This window comes from Arachis ipaensis, chromosome B06, assembly GCF_000816755.2.
Source record: "Arachis ipaensis cultivar K30076 chromosome B06, Araip1.1, whole genome shotgun sequence".
In the NCBI taxonomy this organism is placed as follows: Eukaryota; Viridiplantae; Streptophyta; class Magnoliopsida; order Fabales; family Fabaceae; genus Arachis; species Arachis ipaensis.
Genome location: NC_029790.2, coordinates 63,523,153 through 63,532,864, shown reverse-complemented (window position 1 = coordinate 63,532,864; position 9,712 = coordinate 63,523,153). Strand labels below are relative to the sequence as shown.

At 37.5% G+C, this 9,712-nt stretch overlaps 1 protein-coding gene across 3 annotated transcripts; it reads left to right on the top strand.

The window, feature by feature from the left end:
* LOC107646929 (coatomer subunit delta-3-like) lies at positions 6,742-9,443 on the top strand. Of its 3 annotated transcripts, none has more exons than XM_016351072.2 (5): positions 6,742-7,039; positions 7,146-7,600; positions 8,255-8,478; positions 8,909-9,133; positions 9,229-9,443. In XM_016351072.2, the coding sequence occupies exons 3-5, from the start codon at positions 8,281-8,283 to the stop codon at positions 9,403-9,405; spliced, it is 600 nt and encodes a 199-aa protein (XP_016206558.1). In that variant the 5' UTR covers positions 6,742-7,039; positions 7,146-7,600; positions 8,255-8,280; the 3' UTR covers positions 9,406-9,443. The 3 variants fall into 3 exon arrangements, with proteins under 3 accessions (XP_016206558.1, XP_020960176.1, XP_020960177.1); XM_021104517.1 differs by having other exon boundaries at positions 6,743-7,039; positions 8,990-9,133; XM_021104518.1 differs by having other exon boundaries at positions 6,743-7,039; positions 9,209-9,250.

Here is a 9,712-nt window from a genome sequence, read left to right as displayed (position 1 = left end):
GGAATCAACTGCTCCTGTGATGATAAATGCATCATCTGAAACTCTAGAATTCATTCTTAAAAATTCTGAAGAACATAGAATAATATTTTTTTGAAACTTTTTCGAAAATAAAAATAAAAACAAAAAGCTTAGAATTAAAATAAAATTACCTAATCTGAGCAACAAGATGAACCGTCAGTTGTCCAAACTCGAACAATCCCCGGCAACGGTGCCAAAAACTTTGTTTTTATTCTTTGCTGATAAGTGATACGCACAAAACTTGTCTCTCAACAAATTTTCTTTGGCAAGTGTATCGAATTTGTCGTCAAGTAAAAAATCACAATAGAGTGAGGTCAAATCCCACAGAGATTGATTGATCAAGCAACTTTTATTAGAGGAATGTTCTAGTTGAGCGAACCAGAATTTGATTTGAGATTTGCAGAAAATTAAATGGCGGGAAAGTAAATAGCAGAAACAGTAAATGCTAGAAATAAAGAGCTGAATGTAAATGGCGGAAAGTAAATTGCAGAATCTTAAACGGGAATGGGGTAATTGCTCATAAAAGTAAATGGCAGAAATTAAAGAGAATGGGTAAGGTCAGAAATGGGGAGTTCATTGGGCTCAGGAGATGTTGCATTCTCCGGATCAAGTTCATTTTCATCTCTTCCTCAATCAATGCGTTCATTGATCTCCTTGGCAATCTTAAGTGATCGAATTCCAATTTCTTGGTAATTCAATCTCTCAAATCTTGATCAATAGCCAATTCCTTGGTCAATTGCTCATGAGAAGAGATGAAGTATGGTCACTGATTATACCACATGCATTTCTCAAATCAAGTGTTGGTAGGATTATAGTCACATATCCATCCAAACCCAATTTGGTCCAGCATGAGAAAACATTTCTAGCATGATCTCTTCATTCCTCTTTCAAGGTTCAGAAGAGATCCAAGTATGAATAGCTTCTTTTCCAAGATAACTACCCAATTGGATGAAGATCGAAAGCTTTCTAGTAAAATCAAGAGAAAAGATAGAAGAAGGAGAATGAAAACTAATATTGATCCATCAAATTACAACAGAGCTCCCTAACCCAATGAAAGGGGTTTAGTTGTTCATAGCTCTGGAAAATAAAAAACAAGATGGAGAATACATGATGAAAGTAAAACTAGAAGTGCACAGAAAGTAAAATACAGAGAGTAGTTCTATGCCAAAGGCTCCCTAATTTTTCTAACTCCCTAACTAATTCGAAGCTATTCCTATATATACTACTCTTCTCATCTTCTAGTTGGCTCTTCAAGTCTTGGGTATGGGCCTCTGAATCTTGAGTTTGAAGTAGTTATCCTTTTCAGAGAGAAAAGGTGAAGAGAGAAAAGGTGAAGTAGGCAGGAACTTTAACTCAGGATGTTAGTGGTGTCAACGTTAAGTGAAAGTGTGGGTTCGAGAACGTTAGTGACAATCACCTTTTTCACTAACGTTCCTAACCCAAATATGATCACGTTGACTTCAACGTTGACTTCAATAAGCAAGGTGTTTGTGTTACTTACTAAGAAATTCTCGTCTCTGATATGAGCAATTTCAATTTTTATTGGTGTTGTGTTTTACAAAGTTCAATTGGAGTTCAAATCATCTTGTGATCAAACAACTTTTATGGGATATTACCCACCATCACAAATCTCTAATGGTGGCTGGGAATATCACCAAGAAATTTCAGATACTGAGCACTCCAATCCATGGAGATATGCTTCAGAACCACAAGATGAGCAAGAGAATCATATGGGATATTTCTCACCACCACAAAATGATTCAAGTCGTTATCCTAATGGTGGCTGGGAGTATCACCAAGAAATTACAAATTCTGAGCACTCCAATCCATGGAGATTTGCTCCAGAGCCACAAATTGATCAAGCTAATCACATGAGATATTGTCCAACCTCACCTCCCATTTCTACATTTGAAAATTCTTCATCACTTGACTATGCCTCATGGTGCACGAAATTGTGATCTCTAAAACAGCACCAAAAACTTGGTACGCATGAATGTAATCTCAACTTCTTTGTCACAACTCCGCACAACTAACCAACAAGTGCACTGGGTTGTCCAAGTAATAAACCTTACGTGAGTAAGGGTAAATCCCACGGAGATTGTTGGCTTGAAGCAAGCTATGGCCATCTTGTAAATCTCAGTCAGGCAGATTCAAATGGTTATGAGGTTTCGAGAATTAAAATATAAATATAACATAAAATAAGATAGAGATACTTATGTAATTCATTGGTGAGAATTTCAGATAAGCGTATGGAGATGCTTTGCTCCTTCTGAATCTCTACTTTCCTACTGCCTTCATTCAATCCTTCATATTCCTTTCCTTGGCAAGCTGTATGTTGGGGGATCACCGTTGTCAATGGCTACCGTTCGTCCTCTCAGTGAAAATCGTCCAAATGTGCTGTCACCGCACGGCTAATCATCTGTCGGTTCTCGATCATGTTGGAATAGGATCCATTGATCCTTTTGCGTCTGTCACTACGCCCAACACTCGCGAGTTTGAAGCTCGTCACAGTCATCCCATCCCCAGATCCTACTCAGAATACTATAGACAAGGTTTAGACTTTCCGGATCTCAGGAATGGCCGCCAATAATTCTAGCCTATACCACGAAGACTCTGATCATGAACCAGGAGGCTAAGGGATATGCATTCAAGCTTGTTTTCATGTAGAACGGAAGTGGTTGTCAGGCACGCGTTCATGGGTGAGAATGGTCATGACCGTCATATAATCATCACATTCATCATGTTCTTAGGTGCGAATGAATATCTTAGAATAAGAATAAGCTTGAATTGAATAGAAAAACAATAGTACTTTGCATTAATTCATGAGGAACAGCAGAGCTCCACACCTTAGTCTATGGGGTGTAGAAACTCCACCGTTGAAAATACATAAGTGATAATGGTGTTCATTGGCTTCGGCCCCCAGAGAGGGAACTAGAATGACCAAGACATCTAATACAATAGTAAAAAGTCCTATTTATACTAAACTAGTTACTAGGATTTACAGAGTTAAGTAAATGATGCAGAAATCCACTTCCGGGGCCCACTTGGTGTGTTCTTGGACTGAGCATTGAGATTTACACGTGTAGAGACTTCTCTTGGAGTTAAACGCCAGGTTGCAGCCTGTTTGTGGCGTTTAACTCTAGTTTGTAACCTGTTTCTGGCGTTTAACTTCAGAATAGGGCAGGAAGTTGGTGTTTGAGTGCCAGCTTGAGTCGTCAAAACTCGGGCAAAATATGGACTATTATATATTGCTGGAAAGCCCTGGATGTCTACTTTCCAACTCAATTGGGAGCGCACCAATTGGGGTTCTGTAACTCCATAAAATCTATTTTGAGTGCAGGGAGGTCAGAATCCAACAGCATCTGCAGTCCTTTTTCAGCCTCTGAATCAGATTTTTGCTCAGGTCCCTCAATTTTAGCCAGAAAATACCTGAATTCACAGAAAAACATACAAACTCATAGTAAAGTCCAGAAATGTGAATTTTGCTTGAAAAGTAATAAAAATATAATAAAAATTAACCAAAACATACTAAAAACTACTTAAAAACAATGCCAAAAAGCATATAAATTATCCGCTTATCACCTCAACACAAAATCCCTCCCATGACTCACAACCAACACAAACTTCCATGAACCAAAGACTCTCAAAGCTTGAGTCCATGTTCAAAAGATATGAGGAGGAGACAAAGAAATCCTGGAAAGAACGAGAAAACTCCCTCACAAACATGGAAGTGATGGTAGATCAAATGTTGAGTGCAAAGAAGAAAGTGGAAGGGCAAGAAGAAAAGGCTACTGTATCAAGTGAAATTTCAATGAAGAATGAAGCGGAGGAGGAATTTGAACCTGAACTTGCATATCCACAGAAGCCACTTGAGATGGCAAAGGAACATGAATGCTCACAACCCCCACAAACTTCCCTGAACCAAAGATGCTGAACACTTGAATCTGTGATTGAAAGATATGAAGAGGAGATGAAGAAATCTTGGAAAGAACAATAGACCTCCTCTATGAAAGTTCTATTAACTCAAATGTTGAGTGCAAAAGTGAAAGTGGAAGAACAAGAAAGTGAGGAAGCCAGTCAAGAAAATTCACTCTCAAATGAGGAAGAGAAGTACATGAAGGAAGAGCTCATTGAGGCTGCAATTCAAAAGGCTCAGGATAAAGATAAAACTCCAATAATCACACAGTAACCAAGTCTTGAATCTAAAGAAGTGAAGACAACTAACATGAGCACCGATCCTACCCCTGATCCAGCAAGCAAGCTCAATCAAGCCATTAACAAAAGGAAGCTTGCTGAGGAGAGGCCAAGACAGGGGACACTAGCTGAATCTTTCCCCCCTTGAGGTCATTCCTCTTAACAAACTGGAAGAAGAGGAAGAAAGTAAAGAACAACATGTCAAACTAATGACACTAAAAGAGCGCTTGTTGGGAGGCAACCCAACCTTGGGTAACATTTTATTTCTTTGCTTTGTTTATGTTCTCTGTCTGCTTTGTTTAAATTTCAATAAATTGGCATATGGTTACACTCTAAGTTTGGTGTTGCCCTGCAACAATTTGTGTTTCAATCCCTTTGGATGATTGCATCAATTCTACATGGAAATGTCACACTAAGATTCTAAATTTGGTGTGCCACTTATTTTTCTATGCAATTCATTCAGCAACACCACTTGTCTGCATAATCATAAGGCCTTTTGCAGTGTTATCTTTCTTTTAGTTAGACAATTTTAGTTTTCTCTTTGTTTTAGTCATTTCCTTGTTTTCAATGCTTTCTTTTATTAACTGTTTTTGTTAATACATCACCAAGAAATCCTTATTAATGACAAATTCTTGGCTTGGTGATTGTATTTAACGTATAAAAATTTCCTTTGCTTAGTCTTAGTTCAAATAAAATGGACATGTGACTGCATTCTAAGTTTGGTGTTGCTATGCAACAAAATTCGCTTCCAATCCTTACTGGATACTTGCATCAATTTCAAGTGAAAGTGTCACACTAAGTTTGGTGTGCCACTTATTCTTTATGCAATGTATCATGCACACCCTCTTATGTTTGCAATCACAATGTTTCTATTTTTTTGTGCCTTGATGGTTATTTTTAACTTGCTTGCTTAAACACATATGCTACTGACATCTTCTTGTGTAAGACATTTATGATCCATTTTAGACCCCACCACCATTTTTCTAATTGTTGCTTAAGGATGAGCAAGCATTCTAAGTGTGGTATGGGAAGGAGGAGAATGGGAGGAAAATGATAATAATAGAGAAGATGAATTACAAGGTTGTAAAGTTCTTTTTCCTCTCATTTGTTTCCAGCACTTTAAATTGCATGATTGTCTTTATATTCTCTGTATGCATGTGTGGTATGAATAAGCATAGCTTGAATTTTGATTTGTAACATCATGTTGTGGCATTATGACTACCAACTTGAATTCTGTGAGTTCAAAAGCAGTAAAGCATCATGATCATAAACAAACAAGGAATTAAAGAAGAATTTAGCATGAGCATACAAGTAATTGGAAGGCTAGTATGATTAATTGTTGCTCAATTACATTGGATTTTATTTAATTGAAGTTTTCATCTAGGACATTTTGTGAAATTTTTTGAAATCATGAAAACCTTGAAGAAGCAATTGCAAATTAAGAAAAGCAAAATGGAAAGAATGAGAAAGCTGAAGGCTTTGAGTACCAATGACAATTCCATTGTTAAATACTTGTGGTGTTTATGTATCAAGCAAAAAGCTTGAAAACAAAACACTTAGAAGTCAAGGTTAGGCTCAAGTTCATCAAAAGCTTGTTTCAAGAAAAAAATAAATTCAAAAGCTTGTTTCAAGGAAGAAACATAAGGAAAAGATTTCATAAAATGAGCTAGATAGAAGCATCAATCATTTACATTTCTTTTGTGATTGTAGCATGTATAGAAAACTAGCCTACCATGAACATTAACTTGCTATTCTTCTTAGCTTAGATTGTCAATCTTTATTGCATGATTCTTTTCTTGCTTGGGGACAAGCAAGGTTTAAGTTTGGTGTTGTGATGACATGTCATCATGTCATGTTTTTCTATGCTTTTTCATACAAGAAATTGATGATTTGTGCTTAAATGTTATATTTCTTTGATCTTTTGGTTTGATAAACTTTGTAGGAAATAAGAAGAAAAAGAAGCAAAGAAACACAAATTAAGCTCAATTAAGCTCAAAAGGAGCAAAGAGGATTTGCAACCCTGACCTCTTTACACTCCAAAAAGAATAACTCGAGCTACAAAACTCCAAATGAAGTGATTTTAGTGGCATTGGAAAGTAGACATCTAGAGCTTTCCAAGCATATATGGCACTGCATGGTGAACACTAAATCTGAGGGAGAAAACTGCCCCGAAAGTGCATAGATGAACATGGTATCACTACTAGAAAACTAGTTATTACTTACAGATATTTCCGACGGATTTTATCCCACTGAAATACAGACGGAATTTCAGAGGGATTTTTTTGTCGGAAAACAAAAAAAATCGATTAGCATAAATTACAGACGGAAAAGAGAATCCGTCTATATTTCCGTCGGAAAAATTAATTTTTTTTTCGTGCGAATAGTTACAGACGGATTTTCCGTCTGTAATTAAGTAGACAAAATGCGCATTTTATTAAATTATTACAGACAGAAAATTCGTCTGTAATTTAAATGAAATCCGTCAGAAATGTTAAAAACCCTAGTTGAAGATTAACTCCATTCACTCGCCATTCACACCTAGTTACTCGCCATTCACTCCATTTCACTCGCCATTCACTTCGCCCTGCACCCCGCCGCCCACAGCCACCGCAGTCTCTGCCGCCACTGCAGCCACGCAGCCCCCGCATCAGCCCTCGCAGCTCCCCGTAACCCCCACAGCCTCGCAGCCCCTCAGCGGTGCAGCCACCGCAGCCCCTACACAGACACAGCCTCCACCGCCACCGTAGAAGATTCGTTGCCGTCGGATTCCGAGCTTCTTTTCGTTCCAGATCAGCACTTTCTTTATCAGATTCCCTTCGCGCAGCTGGTAGATCACAAACCCTAACTTTTCTATTAGTTCGTATTTTGTATTTTTCTTCAGCTGACGCTTCTTTTGCCTCCATCACCACCCGCCGATCCTCTGACGCTTCTAGAACCTTCGAGAACCTTCCAGTCCCTTTCTACAACACCGTCAACCACTACCCCTATGCCTACTTCCTCTACACCCCTTCCCTCATCCTTCCCTCCGTCGCATCCCGCCTCCTCCGCCAACCCTGGGGATCCGCTGCTCCTCCCGCCTCCGCGCCGAGTCGGATCCCCGCGGAATCGGTGAGTTTGGTCGACGAGTTAGGTCAAAGTGTGTTGTCTGGTTGTGACTGCGAGGCTTGTGGCGGTGTGGGTTCCGACTGCCCTTGTTTGGGCTTGGGTGTGCTAGATGACGTGGGCAGTGAGTGCGGGCCGGGATGTGGGTGCGGACCAGAGTGCGGAAACCGGTTGATTCAGAATGGGGTTGCTGTTCGGGTGAAGATTGTGAGGGATGCAAGGAAAGGGTGGTGTTTGCATTCTGACCAGTGGATTCGGAAAAAGGAGTTCTTGTTTGAGTATGCAGGTATCTGCTAAATCATTTCTTTGTGTTTTCTTCTTTTAAGTTTAGTTTTTAACTCATATAGCTTCAAACATGTGATAAAATTCTATTTGATATTGTTAAATAATTCTATCATGCCTTATACAATGTACGAAACAGGGCCTAGTGATGAAATAATGTATGATTGGTTGATAGGAGAAGTATTTTTATAGATATGAAAATTGTTAGTTTGTTTGATATCTTATTACTATTAAATTATTAAATTTAGATTGGTTGATAAGAGAAGTATTTTAAGAAGATGAGATGATACAAAGGAAGATTGGTTGTGCTGTACTTCCAATTATCAAATTTTTTTCATATTCTTTTGTATTTATCAAACAGGTTCTTTATAGCAACAGTCTACTAACCTAACTATAGGGATTTTCTTGAGTGGACACAAGCAGTTGAGCAAATAGAAGAAAACTTGAGAGGAGGTGCTATTTTCACCTCAGCAAGAGTTTAGGAGGCAATATGTTTAGGAGGTGCTATTTTATATTTTATATTTTGGGTATCCTAGATTCATTTTTAGTTTGCAAACTGCCGATAAGTCCTGAATTGATGTTGAGTCTGGTATTGCTAAATTATTTTGGATTCAGCATCAATGCCCTTATGCTGATAAGCCTTTTACTTCTTTTGCAGTTTTGGTTTCTAGACAGTTTGTGGATATGACTCGCATGAGAATTGAAGGTCTTCTAGCAGCATTTCCCAAGTTGATAGGAACTGGAAAACAGCACACGTATGTTGAGACTGAGAATGTGCGTTATGTTTATCAGCCAATGGAGGCACTGTACCTGCTTCTTATAACAAACAAGCAGAGCAACATACTGGAAGATTTGGATACTCTAAGAATTTTGTCGAAACTTGTATCCTTCTTCTGAACCTATATGTTTGGTAGATATTAAGTATGTTCTTAAATTTCAATTGGTTAGTCTTCTGGATATGTGCAATGTCAGTTTTGTCCTTGAACTTATACAGCTTGTTCGCCTAAATCAGTTATTTCATTGACTTTTTCTATGCCTTGTATTCTAAGTTTCCTCTCTTTCTGTTGTTTTCCCTTTTAGTTCTAACTTTTAATGGTAAAATATTTTGGTACATGACTTTGCATTCTTACTTCGGAGGTTGCATTTAGTAACATTAATCTTTATAGTAAGGTTCAGAATGGTTAACATTTGACCAAATGGTTTTTGGTATGGGAGGATATTTTAGCTTTGATCTCTGATTTGGAACCATTGATGAAATTTCTGTCAAAATTTAGCTTACAATTAGTTTATTCCTTAATCCTTAACATTTTAGGTACCTGAATATTCTTACTACTTTGAAGAAAGTATTTGCAAATGTGCATTTGACCTAATTTTAATCTCTCTTGGACACAAGGAAAATGTGACTGTTGCACAAGTTAAGCAATATTGTGAGATGGAGAGTCATGAAGAGAAGCTGCACAGACAGATGAGGGAGGACAAGATTAGAGAAGCAAAGGATGAAATGAAAAGGAAAGCTAATGAGATTGATAAAAACAAGGTATGACTGGATGTGATTTTCTTTTTAATTTTTGTTTATTTTAAATTCTAATAGTGTGCATCATTTAATCAAAAGGCAATTCATGTAATATATAGATTATAAAGAACAAAGGTGATAATTATAAAGGAGGTTTTGGCCCATTACAGTCAATGGGCTCGGAAATATTTGAGAATAGCTTTAATGATACAAGCATCTCCAGCAGTGGAACTGGTTCCAGATTGAGTTTTGATGTTGATTCCTTTTCTACCAAGTCTAAAGGTAAGCTTTCATAGTTTTCCTGAATGCTTCTAGAATGCTTCAAAATATATTTAGGAGGCAATACTTGGACTGAACTTTTGGAGTTAAATTGGGGATAGGGCATTTTGTTCCTTAAATTGACTAATTCTTTTTGTCACTTGTGCATCATCTTCTATCAGCCAGAGCATCATATACTGAGTTTAGAATGAAGTTTGTAAATTCTAAGGTATGAATTTTGTATATTCCTGTAATTTGTGAAATCTGAAACATAATTTCTATGATTGTAGTATAGAATGAAGTTTGTTTATGAACTATTTAGGAAACATAATTTATGAAATAATT